The sequence below is a fragment of the Babylonia areolata genome, chromosome 26, assembly GCF_041734735.1.
Source record: "Babylonia areolata isolate BAREFJ2019XMU chromosome 26, ASM4173473v1, whole genome shotgun sequence".
NCBI classification, from domain to species: Eukaryota; Metazoa; Mollusca; class Gastropoda; order Neogastropoda; family Buccinidae; genus Babylonia; species Babylonia areolata.
Genome location: NC_134901.1, coordinates 31,652,837 through 31,667,742, shown reverse-complemented (window position 1 = coordinate 31,667,742; position 14,906 = coordinate 31,652,837). Strand labels below are relative to the sequence as shown.

General features: G+C 42.4%; 1 protein-coding gene across 1 annotated transcript in view; it reads left to right on the top strand.

Annotated features, from left to right (window-relative positions):
* LOC143300186 (uncharacterized) overlaps window positions 1–14,229 on the top strand; it is a 29,710-nt gene extending 15,481 nt beyond the window's left edge. Inside the window, exon 2 of the mRNA XM_076613744.1 lies at window positions 852–14,229. Within this exon, the coding sequence (XP_076469859.1) occupies window positions 852–1,511 (660 nt within the window). The 3' untranslated portion in view covers window positions 1,512–14,229. The remainder of the gene's footprint in view (window positions 1–851) is intronic.
* The last annotated feature ends 677 nt before the right edge of the window (window positions 14,230–14,906 follow it).

Here is a 14,906-nt window from a genome sequence, read left to right as displayed (position 1 = left end):
GTGGGATGGGGGGTATTCTTTGTCATTTGTGTGCGAAGCTCGGGGGCATGTGTATGTTCCCCCAGATCAAGATTCCCCCAGGCATATGTTATCCAGGTCACCCATTGTCAGTGATGGTCAGCAGTGATCAGTAGTGGTCAGCGGTGGTCAGCAGTCAGTTGTGATCATTGATCAGCGATGATCAGTGGCGGTGAGTGGTCAGTTGTAGTCAGCGGTCAGCAGTGGTCAGCAGTCAGTAGTGGTAAGCGTCAACACTGTTTAATGGTCAGTAGTGCTCAGTAATGGTCAGTAGTGGTCAGCAGTCAGTAGTGGTCATTGATCAGCGATGATCAGTGGCGGTGAGTGGTCAGTTGTAGTCAGCAATAGTCAGCGGTCAGCAGTGGTCAGCAGTCAGTAGTGTTCAATTGCCATAACATTCAAAAGGTGACCAGTTGTCAGCAATGGTCAGCGGCGGTCAGTGGTCAGTGGTCAATGAAACAGTGGTCGGAAGTGGTCAGTAGTGGTCAGTGGGCATAATGTTTAGCGGTGACCAGCGGTCAGCAATGGTCAGCGGCGTCAGTGGTCAGTTCTTTACCCACTATGTCACGCATTCGGTTAAGAATGGCCTGGCAGTAGACTTTACCTGGAATTGACAGTGGAGTTACTCACTTCCAGTTGTTGATGAGACAGACAGACAGACACAGATTACAAACTTGCGCATGCATACTCATCACACTTACATACGTGCGTGTTACGACCAGTCCTCTTGCACAAATCAAAATGACGACACCAACTCACATGCAGCACTCCAGTACAAACACAACATGATGATATTCCTTTTTTAATTTTATATGTATATTTTTTTCCCTCAGCGAACCAGCCTCAAGAAGACCTTGGCAGACGAAGATCTGCAGCTTCTCCGCAAGGAGTTTCACGCCTTCTGGCACGCCGGGCTCCGCGGACAGGACTACCTGGACCAGTCAGCAATAGTATGTTACCTGGACCTAGACCAGGAAGAGATCACCCTCACCCGCATCTTCTACTGTGCGGCAAGCGACGGGGAGGAGCGTGCGGAGGACCTCATGATCGACTGGTTTCAGGAGGACCTGCTGATTCAGAAGGCTAAGCACATCGAGGTCAACATATACATGAATTACTCTCCGCTCAAGCTGACCGTGGACGGGCTGATCACCGTCTTCAACAACCTGAAGGAAATGGGCAAAAAGGTGAGGGTGGTCGTTAAGTTTGTGGAGCTGTACAAGACGGAGTCTGGGGAGGAGGATGCAGAAGAGAACCGGGAAGGGCTAAGGAATCTGGAGAAGTATGCGGTGAAGGTTGACGTGGTGAAAGAGAGGGACTGGGTGTACCTCATGCAGACCCTGACCCAGAACTCGGCCAAGAAGCAGCAGGTGGAGAAGAACACGGCCACCCGCCAGCGTCTGCTGCGCGTGTTGAGAGACCCTCAGGACAAGCACACCAACACCCAGAAGATGGACTTGGTGGAGGGAACACGTGAGGGCTATTCTCCATAAATAGAATATTCCACACCTGAAGACAGTGTGGATAGCTTTAATGTTCAGAGTGTTTTGGCTGAGCGTGAAGTGTTCAAAATTTTCAGTTTCTGTGAAACACGCATATGCGCGCGCGCGCGCGCGCACACACACACACACACACACACACCACCACCACCACCACCACCACCGCCACCGCCGCCGCCGCCGATGCAAATCATTTCACGACACAAGAGATCAGTAATATTCAGTTTGAGAATCATCGTCTTGTGAACTTTGCGGCCTTCAGCCCTTTTACAAAACTCTGTCGATTCCATCCTTTTATATATATATATATATATATATACAGTGTGTGTGTGTGTGTGTGTGTCTGTGTCTGTGTGTGTGTGTCTGTGTGGTCTGTGTCTGTGTCTGTGTGCATGCTTGCGATTGCGTGCTTGCGTGCGTGTGCCTGTGTCTGAGAGACCGAGGGCCTGACCTTTTCCTGTCACAATTGAAGATAAATGTCAAGAGAAGAAGCCGGCCCCTGACCGAGTTCGAGGTGTTCCCATGCTCTCATCGTCACAGTCCACACATGAAGCAACAGATGCTCAGTGTAATTCAAAGCAACGGTGTTGTGGCATATATCATCGCCCGGCATATATATATATTGTTGGCGACAATATGTAACGACGCTCACAGCACATATTGTCGCACTTCGGCATCCATCTCCACACGCCCCTTAAATTTGTTTTGCATTTGCTCGGTGCGCGAGTACATGTGTGTGTGTGTGTGTGTGTGTGTGTGTGTGTGTGTGTTGGAATGGCGAGAATAGGATGTAAAGAGGTGTAGAAGGAGGATCAAAAGAGAAACCAGAATAATTTTATGCAGCAAAAGGAATTCGTTAATTTTGATCAAATTATTACATCATGTCAAGCGATTTAACATTGTTTGCTTTGAGGTATTTTAAGAACATAAATTGTTGCATGTCTTTTCCTACTAATACATTCTGGAGTCGCGTTCTGGGGTAAGGGTTCAAAGGGATATGTTTCCCCCAGGTAAATACCACCCTCCCCCCCGTCCAGTTTGTTTTCAGCCAGGTGTGAGAACCTCCAGGCTTATGCCACCACCTCCTCCAAGGTCTATGTTTCACCACGTCTTTGAACCCCCAGATTTACTGCTGACAACTGTTTATGACAAACTGTAAGTGCTCGTTACGTTAGTTTGTGTATGGGCAGGTTTTTAACCGCTGTCTAATCACTATTGACCACTGCTGATCACTAACAGTATTCAGATTGCATTGATTTTTGACTGTTAGGATGTCTTCACAGGATTTGACGATTACCTGGCCACTGCTGTTGCTGATCATTACTGGCCACTGCTTGCCAATTGTTCAGGCTGTTTTTGGTCTCGTTTGTTCCAACTGAAGATTATTTTGCTGACCACTTCTGACCATAATCTGAAAAACTGTTTATACTGAACGATTTTGTAACCTTTATGTACAGCATTAGGACTTCTTGGTAGGGTTTTACCGTTAATTGACCATTGCTCACTACTGCAGATCATTGCTGGCCACAACTTGCCACTACCCAAAAGTTCCCGCCAGTCGGCATTTTATCATGTTATGCAGTATCAAGACTTCTTGACCTAGTACGACAATTCACTGATCAGGTTCTGACGACTACCCTGAAGTGTGGAGCATACGACATGTTAACGTCTTTCTAAATTATGAGTATTCTCTAATGGAATAAAGGTTAAAGGTCTTATAGTCTTTCACGGCCATCAGGGCAGTGAATTCATATCCACTGTGACCATGGCTCGGCACAAGAAGGCGGGGCTCAATCCTCTCCATCCGTCGTTTTTAACCTCCAGCCGCAGTCAGGTACCCATTCACACTTTGGTGGAGTGAGGAAAATCGGACTGAAGTGCCTTCTTCAAGGACACAACACCATGCCGAAACGGAGCCTCGGACTCATTACTGGTGAACACTGGATCAGTAGTCCAACGACAAACCGGTTCTGCCACGGCATCGGCGCTGTTGCAGTATCAGTACATTTTCACCTGTTTTGACCACTGACCATTGCATACCACTGACCACAACCTAAGAATGTGTGTGTGATGAAACATAGACGCGGAGAAACGAATCTGGGGGGAATATAGACACACGGAATAGGCTAGTCAGCCTTTGGGATTTAAATGTGGGTGTGGGGGGTGGGGGTGGATACATCCTTGGGGGAACTTAGACCTGGTAGAACATGGACATGTTCATATGTCGTCTATCACGTTCAGTAGGGTGATTACTCAGAAACAACAGGACGGATTTAGTTAAGTTTAGGACTACTGGTACGTGTAGTTTGTAATGACTTTCGTGAATTTCTTTATGTCTTTCCGACATTTGACTTTCGGCACCACCTGACTATTATTGCACTCACACACACACACACACACACACACACACACGCACGCACGCACGCACACACACACACACACACACACACACACACACACACACACACACACACACGTGACACACCTGTAGTGTGTGTGTGTTCAGTAATATTTGTGTAAGTGTTCAGTAGTGTGTGTGGGTGCGCTCGCGCATGCGCGCGCGCGTGTGTTTCGTCGTCGTTGTTGTTCAGGTGTTAGAAATATGGCGAAACATGTTTAATCCCCCCACCCCCTTATTTTATCTGTGTGTGTGTGTGTGTGTGTGTGTGTGTGTGTGTGTGTGTGTTCAGTAGTATATGTGCAGTATTTGCGTAGTATTTGTGTTGTAGCAGTAGTCTTCAGTTGAACGTCTTCCACTTTAAGTGATATTAGACGGGAAAAAAAAAAGTGTGCGCATGTGTGTGTGTGTGGTGGGGAAAGATACAGAGCATTGGAAAAAATAAAACATTAAAAGGGAAGACACAGGCATTATATAGGCATTATATAACAAATGTCCAATTGGACTATGCAGCAAACCTTCTGCAATAGCAGATAACATCTTGAAATTGTCAAAAATACATTCACAAGAATTTTCCGAGAAGTTTCGTAAAAGCGATTTCAGACTCTGACATTCAAAGAGTATGTGTATATGCTAGAAATAGATTCTCCACATACGTATTTAACATCTCTGCTGAACTTTGTTATAAAAGCGTTCAGCTTTATCCTGTTTGACAATGCCTGAATTTGCCTTAATCTGGTTAGATTACTGAATGTATTTGATTGATTGATAGATTCCGGTTGTTGAATATTATTTATACTTTTATTTAAAACTTTGCCATTTTGCTGGTATACTTCCCTGACTTTGCTCCATGATGCTTTTTTCTAGTAAGCGGTACCCCTCTTGTACAGATAAAGGCACATAAAGTTCTGTGGTTCCCTGTTGGTGTTTTGCACCTTTTCTTGCAGCCCAGTCAGCCCGTTCATTATATAGGAGACCAAAGTGAGAAGGAACCCAACAAAAAGTTATATGTGTTCCTCTCAAATTCAAAAGATGTGCAATGTGACTTATTTCTATTATTATTTTGGACTTGTTCTTACAATCTGATGAGTTTAAAGCATATAATACAGATTTTGAATCAACACAAAATAAGACTTGTAGAAGGCAAACTGGAAGATCAAGAATATGATTTAAAGCCATAAGAACAGCGATAAGTTCAGCTGTGAATATTGATAGATCTTTACCAATATGGTATGATCGTTCAGTTTTCAGTTTGGGTATAACGAAAGCTGAACCTGCTTGGCCATTGTCTAGGAGTGAGCCGTCTGTGTAAATATGTAAGTGGTCACGGTATCTATTCTGAAGGTGTAATCGGACTTCTGTGCCATGATATTTGGATTTTCTTTTTTTGCAATGTCAGTATGATTGATATCAAACTGTGCTTTACTCATCTCCCAAATGGGGCATGGACTTGCGGTTTTCTGCGTGTCTACATTATCTGGATTCATTTAAGACTTTTGGAAAAGGTCTAACACAAACGTGCCAATTGGCGTTAGATAAGATATCGTTTTAGCTGTTTTGGGGAAGTTGTTTTCAGATGTAATTCTTACTTCCTCTGATGTAAAATTTTCAGTTGTTGAGCTTCTCAATTGTGTTGTGTTCAGTAGTGTGTGTGTGTGTGTGTGTGTGTGTGTGTGTGTGTGCGTGTGTAGGTGGATGTGTGTGTGGAAAAAGAATAATTTGGGTTGCTCTGAAAGGTAATGGGCTTTGAGACTGAGAGAGAAATGGAGAATGAGAGTTAAGTGTTTTGTTTTTATCTAAGAATATCTGAACATGACTGAAAAACACATTGAATTACATTTTCTCACTCCAAAGCATTGTTCAATTTTTGAGCGAAGGAGGTATTTGGAAATCCAGTTATCCTTTCAATTTCAGTCTGAGATACTTGTTCTCCGGGTATTCTCATGCACGAATGACGACCGTAACCACGTGTGAGTTGGTGTTCAAAGTTGCATGGAGTATTGTTTGGGCGCTAACAGAAATCACTCTGAACAGCCATGTGTTAGGACAATATGTGATTTACATCTGAAACAATTTGCATGAGCGTCGTCAAAGGAATGATTCGGACTGAAAGCAATGTCAGCCATTTTGTCCCGTGTGCAATGATGTCCCGTGTGCAATGATTGTTCCTCTCCGCAAACTCGCTGCTGCAGCGAGGAAATAGGACAAGTTCCATCCAGGCGTCTTGACGCGAGACGCCATCAAACTGGGCACATGACGTCATCTCGGCGCCAGTAATGTGTTGCCTGAAAAGCTCGCACACGACACTATTCACGAGAATCATGACGCGACGCCCGAAACATGATGCTTGACGCCCCGTGTGTGATGGGCTTAAGTGAAATATTTGTTAAAGGCGAAATGTCAGTTACGCAACGAAAACGTAATCATATGTTTACCTAAGGGAGATAAATCAAGGGAATGTTTAAAAACTGGAAACCAGTCTCACTTCTAAATGTCGCTTATTGAATAGGTTCAGCATGAACAGTGATTAGAATTAAACCAGTTTTACCAAAACTTATCAAAGAAGGTCAGACTGGATTTATTTCAGGGAGGTATATTGGGGATACCATTCGCATATCATAAGACATGATGTATTACTTAGAATTAAAAAAGTTACCCGGGTTTATATAACCAACGATTTTGAAAAAGCCTTTGACTCCCTTAATAGGGATTTTGTGGCATTCGTTCTAAGAACATTTGGTTTTCGAGAGGAAGTAAAGAATTGGATTTGCACCTTCTATTCAATTTTTTTTTCTTCTTCTTTTTTATTTATTTATTTTTTTAAACAAAGCTTCTGCACTAGTAAAGGTGTATCAAAATAGAGGGTTTCAACAGAGTGACTTGTGAAATTCGAGAAGGCAAATACAGATATCAGAGACAGAATTTAAAGTAAGTCAGTTTGCTGACGACACGTCTTTTATTATGGACAGAACGTCTTACGAAAAGTTGTTTAAGGTACTGGGAGAGTTTGAAATTTCAGGACTTAAGCTGAACTTTGAAAAAAACAGTTGCTGTTTGGTTAGGTACAAAGAAATCTCAACATTTAGAGAACAAAAGTACGAAATGGAATCCTCCTTTGACATTTTCCTTTAACGGAAATTAACATGTCAGATAAATTTGTTGAAGTAAAAATATTATTTAACATTTCGTCGAAGCGGATATGAACGCCTCTAGACAGATTAGCAGTGCTCAAATCACTTATTATATCGAAACTGGTTTACTCATAGTTATTGTTCCGAAATCCGCCTGACAGTGATGTAAAACAATTACAAGATACGTGGTTTCGTCTTTTTTGTTCTTGGACAAAAAAACAAACAAAACACACACAAAAAAAGAAGAAAAAAAAGACAAGATAAAACAAGTGTATAAGGTTCATGACGTAGAAAATGGCGGAATATTTACAAGCTTTTACATAAGTACTGAAACTGTCGTGGGTAAGAAAATTGCTCACAAATTAAAAGACAAAAATTTGCAGGCCTTACATCCTAATCCTAAAAATCGTTCTACAAGATTTCTGAATAGAGGTAATCAGTTTTGGAGATATGTAGTGGATGCTTACGATATAATGTAGAATTGGATAAGGTCAAAATATATTATAATATTTTTCACTTCGAAACCTAGGTATGTAAAGACATTTTTATCAAGCATGTCATAAACGAACGCGGTAATTTTTTAAACCACAAAGAACTTTCAAGAAAGTATGGATAACTAACTTGTATTACTTTTTAAAAAAAAGTCTTACTCATGCAGATTATGCAAGAAAAAGAAACATTCAGTTTGAAATTAGAAATGATAAAAAAAGACAAAGAAAGACAGGAAGGTACCTCAAATATTATGTCGAATAAGCAAAGGAATAAAACCGTATTATGAATTGCTCTTCGAAAAGATTGAGATTTTATATGAAGGCCTTTATATAATGGGAAAGTAAACTTGATACGCAAATGTCTTGCAGCGTATCTCTAAATTTCTGGAGGGAACTACAGGGTTTTCTAAACACCTGTGATAATATGATAAACTTTAGACTTGCCAAAGAACGTGCAAAGTTTTTCCTATACAAATGCAAAATCCAGACTTTGTTATTTTTAGACAGCATCTAAAAAATAAGAATATAACAGAAGAGTACATGGCTAAAGTAAGTATGCAGTATATCGACTTCCAATCTACGTGGTGTTTCTGCAAGAAGTTGATCGAAGTCTAAACAGTTTTCTCGATGCAGAATGTTCTTTGAGCTTCACCAGCTTCAAAAGTTGACTAAAGTAAAATGATACATGTCCATCTCCCTCATCCAGTACTTCCATACACCCCCCATGGGGAAAGAAGTTCATTAAGGTAAGTTTACAGCTGTGTGTTCATTCATATTCTTCTCTCTCTCTCTCTCGCTCTCTCTTTAAAAAAAAAAAATCTTTCAGTTTGTTTGCTTAATCGTTTATTTCTGTTTATTTGTTTATTTTGTCTGTGACCAAGCGCGCTATGCTTGCTCCAAAACTGCTCACACACGAGCTACATCAGACGACGTTTTTCCCTCCTAGTTTCAGTTTCAGTTTCAGTAGCTCAAGGAGGCGTCACTGCGTTCGGACAAATCCATATACGCTACACCACATCTGCCAAGCAGATGCCTGACCAGCAGCGTAACCCAACGCCCTTAGTCAGGCCTTGAGAAAAAAAAAAGAAAAAAAAAGCTTACATAAATAAATAAATAAATAATAATTATGATAAAAAAAAAGTAGTAGTAATGAAAATAATGATAAAATAATAATAATAATAATAAATAAATAATTAAATACGAGAATAAGGCAACAATGATGATAAATAAGCAAATAAATATAAAACATGAAGACACACATACACCTACACATGCATAACAGATATGCCCCCAAAACGCAGTTTCACAGATATGAAAGCACAGTCAAATACATATAAACGTACATGAGCTCCAACACACACACACACACACACACACACACCACAAACTACCCTGCACCTCCTCCTCCACACACTCATTTCTAGTCAATGTATCGCAGCTTCCACGGCACACACACACAATATCCTGTTGCTCCCACAGTGTAGGCATGCATACACTCACATACCTCATCCTCTACCTCACCTCCCTGCACCCCCACCTCCCCCTCACACACAACACACACACACACATGCACAGAACTCTCCTGACACTTGTGTACACTTACACACTCACGCATGCACAAACGCACTCAAAAACACAGACCCACACATACACACAAACACACACATACACGCACAGAGGCTGCCACTGATTGGCCGCAAGAGGGATGGGAAAAGATCTCTGATGCCAAGAACGTGGCGTCTAGTGTGTTGCTCAGTCTATTGTATTTGGAAAAGCCCACAGACACTCTGTTCCGTTTTGAAGAAATTTGCGCAATGTTGGTTTGGAAATGATGCCGATATTTGTTTGATTTGCAAAGCATCGTGCTCTACCTTTCATGTTAGACTTACAGCCGCTCCCTCTCTCTGCTTTTATTTCTTTGAGGCGATCGATGGTGTGATGGCCTTGTACCTGTTCTTTTTGATATTCTTTGACTTTTCTGAGGATTTCCGATTTTCCTAGATGTAGGCCGCTCGTTGGTGTTGCGTTACCAGCAAGTCTGTCAGCTCGCTCATTTCCCTTAACTCCTGCATGTCCCGGGCAGTATGACCATGTGAGGTTTTTTTTATCTGAAAGTTGCGCATTGCCTTATGCCACTCTGGGCTTCCCATTCCGTTTTCAATTTTCTGTATGAGGTTCATTGAGTCGGTTAGAATCATGGCATGTTGGTTTCCGGGCGTATGGATGGACGATAGCCACTGGAGGGCATGTGTCACAGCTTCAACTTCCATCGTTAGGCTGGAGGTTGTGACTTTGTAGGCAGCATTCTCCGGATTGGTCTTTGGTGACTGAGCCATCTGTGTATATGATGATGTCCTCTTCTTTACTGTTTTCTTCTATGAGTAGCTTCACTTCCGCATCAGTTTTGCCCTCTGGCCATTCCTGACAATGTCTTCCTAGAGTGGGTGAAATGGCTGTGTTGAATAGATGGTTGAGGTTTTCGGGGTTTTTCTCCCATTCTTTTGTTTCTTTCAGGTCTTGTAGTCGGCATACTAGCTGGATTGTGTCTTCTGCTTGCCCCATCCATGATCTTCCTCGTCCTAGACGGCTGCCTTTTGGTTCTTTGACTGCGTCATGCAGTGGGTTTTGAGGGTTTTCTAATGCTTTGAAGTAGGTCTTGGCCTGTTCTAACTTGTTTCTGGCCTGCATTGAAGGAAGGTCAAGCAGGTATCGCATGGTTTCTGTGGGCGTGTCTTTTGTTGTTCCAAGGATCAGCCTCATAGCTTCATTTTGAACTCTTTCTAATTTTAAGAGGTTGCTTTGAGACGGTGTTGTTAGCCCAAGTCCGTAGTCGATCACACTGAGGACGAGTGATTGGTATAGCAGGAAGAGGTGGCGTTGTTCAATACCTTTGGTTGCCATTGCCTTTAAGACTGAAAGGCCTTTTTTGCATTTGAGAACAGTATTTTCCGTATGTTTTCTGAAGGTCAGCATCCTGTCGAAGTGTATTCCTAGGTAGCGTAGGCATTCAGTTTTCTCGATCTGAATCCCATCGAATGACACAGAAGGTGGTGATTTGCTTGCGGTTCTGTTGTTCAGGGTGCACAGCAACGTTTGGGCTTTCGTTGGATTGATGGAAGATCCTGTGTCTTTGCACCATTGAGCAATATTGTTTAGTTGTTTCTGGACGGCTTTGGTTCTTTCCTGAGCATCTTTCGAAGTTTTGAAGACCAGGCCATCATCCGCAAGAGTAAGCACCCGAGCTATTCCATGTTGTTTAAGTCTGCAAGGCCCTTCGTGTAGACATTGTAGAGGACAGGAGAGAGCGGAGACCCTTGTGGCAGTCCCATGGATAGTTTAGAAGGTGCGGACATCCAATCTCCAAGGCGTAGGACGACGGTTCTTTCCTGAAGCGCTGCTGCTATCCATCTTGTCACTGTCAAACTTACTCCATACCTTAGTAGCAGCTCCATGAGGTGTGCAAACTGGACTTTATTGCAGGCATCTTCAAGGTCGATTGCTACTGCTAGTGTTTCTTCTTTCCTTTGAAATCCTTCATACACCTCATATGCAAAAGCAGCTGCATTTTCCCATGTGGACTTGCCTGTTCTGTAACCACCTTGATTTGAAGGGAGAATGTGCCTGTGTTCAAGATCCCTTGCAAGTTTCCTGGCTATCATGCATTCCATGAGCTTTCCAGCAATGTTTTGCATGGTTAGGATCCGGTAGCCGCTTACCTGATGATGGTCCTTTCCTGGTTTTGGTATGGGTTTTAAGAAGCTGTGTGTCCAGTCCTCCGGCACATTCCCTCCTAACCCGCGCCCAGTTATTGTGTGACGTCACTCCGCTTACATCATTTTGTCCTCTCCAGACAACCTGCTCATGGCTCGCCCAGTGTCGCATCGCGGTACGTCATTGGCTGAGCGAAAACTTGTGTTTCTGTTCCACCGTAATTGATTAATATATCTTTTGTCAGATCAGTAAACTACAAGTTTTATACACTGGCAGAATCGTCGTGATTCCATCTTTAAATCTATTCCATTTATATTTGCCAACGTTAAACTGATTTAACGCAGTTTTTGATTTTCAGCGACAAGCTCGTTAAAACTGACCCTGTTCAGGTGACTTCTTGTGCAACGTATCCGACGTAAATCGGTTCAGGAATCATTTAGAAATCTATCACTGAACACCTTGTCAGAGGCACAGTTTTTGTCAGATTTGGCCACATTAGTGACGATCTGTTTGCAGCACACGTGACGGTCTTTGTGGTCCGCTTTACTTGCATAAATTGGCACAGTGAGTGATGAGTGGTCATTTCATACCTGGTCAGTCATCTGACCAGAGCTCTCTCTCTCTCTCTTGCTGCGTCGCGGACAGTGTGAATGTGCGTCGTGTGTGTTCTCACAACGGCTAACATCTCGCTACGTATTGCCGTAAGTACTAGTGTGTAGAATGTGTTGATTTGTAATTGTATTATCCGACACAGTACTTGTGTTCATATGAGTATGTTCAGTTATTGCTTTGACATGTTAGTCACAGCTCGGCTATGATTGATTTAGAAAATTGCCATGTCGTCATATGCTTGGAGCAGTGTTCCATTTGAACCTTCGTAACGTCACAGTCAATGACGTCTCTGGACACAGATAGTTTGTTCCAGAATATTCTAGTGAGTGCATAGCCTAAAGTTCGCCACGATGGTTCTTCACTTACTATCTGGTCTATCAGTTTGCCATTATAATATCAAAGCCACTGATTCTATTATCTTGTTTATTATTCATGTATTATTTTACATGCTGATATCAGTTGTACTGCTACAGTGTGCTCAGTACCATTAAGTGGCGAATGAACTTTATGCACTCACTAGATGTGTGTAGTATTCTGCTGTTGTGATTACAAGATAGTGTTGGATTAATATCAGTTATTGGTTAGAACCACCTGATATGTGTCAGTCTGTTAATTGTCATTTACTTATCATGCTCTCTCCAATATGGCTTACTCCAGTATAGTGCAACATGATAACTGATTCATTTGAGTCACTTTGACACAGTATAAGCTTGACCTAATCTATACTGTCAGTGTACTTTCACTAAATCAGCATCGCTTCAATCACTTTAACTGCGCTATTTAAATGTATTAGAAATGTCATTTGATGTCAGTGTTTGGTCTTCACACATATACATTTCCAAGTGGTAGTCTTTCCATGTAATATGTATACATGTGCTTTACTATTCACTTGTGCCGACATGTTGTGCTAATGACATATGTTTGTGTCATTCCAGGCACTGTCTTCTCTTTTTCTCTTTTCTTCTTAGTTTTCTCTTTTTATGTTCTCATAACTATTGTAAATAAAACAATAGAAAAACCCATTTGTGACTGGCCTCTATATGTTCCTGGCCTGTACACGGGAATTCTTCTCGACTATCCTTTCATTCAATCATTTAGTTTGGTTCTTTTGTACCATCCGTACCCTATTAGAACCATTCGGTACACGGCTGCATGTCTATTTGATGTTGTTGTCAGTACACTTCATTATAAAATTCTACATTCGGGATGCAAGTGGAGATGTGTCAGGGGTAACTTGTTCAGTTTCAGAAAGCAGTTATGAAGAACATTTCTACATTTGTAAACGTATAAAGATTTAGTATTGTCACATATGCTGGCATGTGCATGTTGATGAGTATTTTGGTAGAAATGAGAGAAAATGACCTCAAAAGACTATTATGTCCATTTAAAATGCCAGCAGTACGAATTGTATTCATCACCTACACATTTTGTGTTGAATTAAACGCACCTTTACAAACGACAATACTACATACATTTGCAAAAATACACTATGTCAGTTACTGACATATCATCACATACTCCCAACACTAAGTCCAGCAAGAAACTGTCCATTGAAAAGACAGACACACACAGTGGCAATGTAATAGAATAATGAAATGCAAGTGCTAATGTGTATATATTATAACACATTCTGTTTCACTGATGTGATGTGTAGACTGGAAGATGGTGATGATGTTCAAGAGTGACCTTACCTTTACCTTTTGTCCCGTGACCCACCGGGTCGTGGGGGGGACACAAGGGATGCAGCGGACGTCACTCTCCTCCAGCCTGGTCTGCTCTTGGCCTCTGACACCAGCTCTAGCATCTTCAGATGAGTCCAGGTCTTGACGTCATCTGTCCAGCTTATCCTTGGTCTTCCCCTCTTTATTCCGCCCTCGATGGTGCCCTGCAGGATGGTCTTGCACAGGGTGTTGTGGCGGGTCACGTGGCCAAACCATGCCAGCTTCTTCCTTTTGATGGTGGCCAGGAGGGGTTCTTGATGTCCGGCGAAGGCTTTGCTCCGGACATAGTCGTTGGTTTTGTGTTTGACCCATGAGATGCGGAGCAGTTTTCGCTAGCATTTCATCTCAAATGCTTGGATCCTCTTCTCAAGCTCGGTTGACAGTGTCCAGCTTTCAAATCCATACAGAAGAATGGCGAGCACAAAGGTTCTATACAGTTTGAGTTTGATGGCAAGGGAAATGCTCCTGCTCCTCCAGATCTTGTCCAGTTTTGCCATCGCTGATGTTGCTGTTGCGAGGCGGATCTTCACTTCTGTGTTCGACCTGCCGTCCTTTGTATAAGTGTTGCTCCCAAGTACTTGAAGGCTACCACCTCTTCAAGTCCCTGGCCATTCAAGTGTAAATACAACCAAAAAACAAGGGGGGTGGGAGGGGTGGGGGGGGGGGGGGACGGATGTCTGGAAAGAATGATTGGAATGAGGATATGACGGAAATACATGTTAAAATGATCTAAGTTTAAGATGAATGAGAGCAACAATTAGTTTCAGTTTCTCAAGGAGGCGTCACTGCGTTCGGACAAATCCATATACACTACACCACATCTACTAGGCAGATGCCTGACAGCAGCATAACCCAACGCCTTGAGTGCATGCTTATTTATTCGTGTACCTATCAAAGTGGATTTATTTTCACATAATTTTTCCACAGGACAACACTCTCATTGCCATGAGTTCTTTTTCAGTGTGCCAAGTGCGTGCTGCACACGGGATCTCGGTTTATCGTCTCATCCGAAAGTCTTTTTGATTTTCCAGTCAAACGTGGGAGAAAGAGCGAGAGGTGGCACTCGAACCCTCACCTTCACGGACTCTCTGTATTGGCAGCTGAGCGTCTTAACCATTCTGCCACCTTCGTCCAGCAACGACTAACGCAGTGGAAAAGAATTATATACTGTTGAAAAAAGAAAAAAAGAAACGCAACAACCCATTACATTGAACTGATTTATATTTCTTTGCCAATCGGAAAAAAATTGTAGAAAAATAACTGAAGAACGGAGAATGTCCAAACTTGTTTCGCCGCGAAAAAACGTTTTTCTTTTGATATATTCA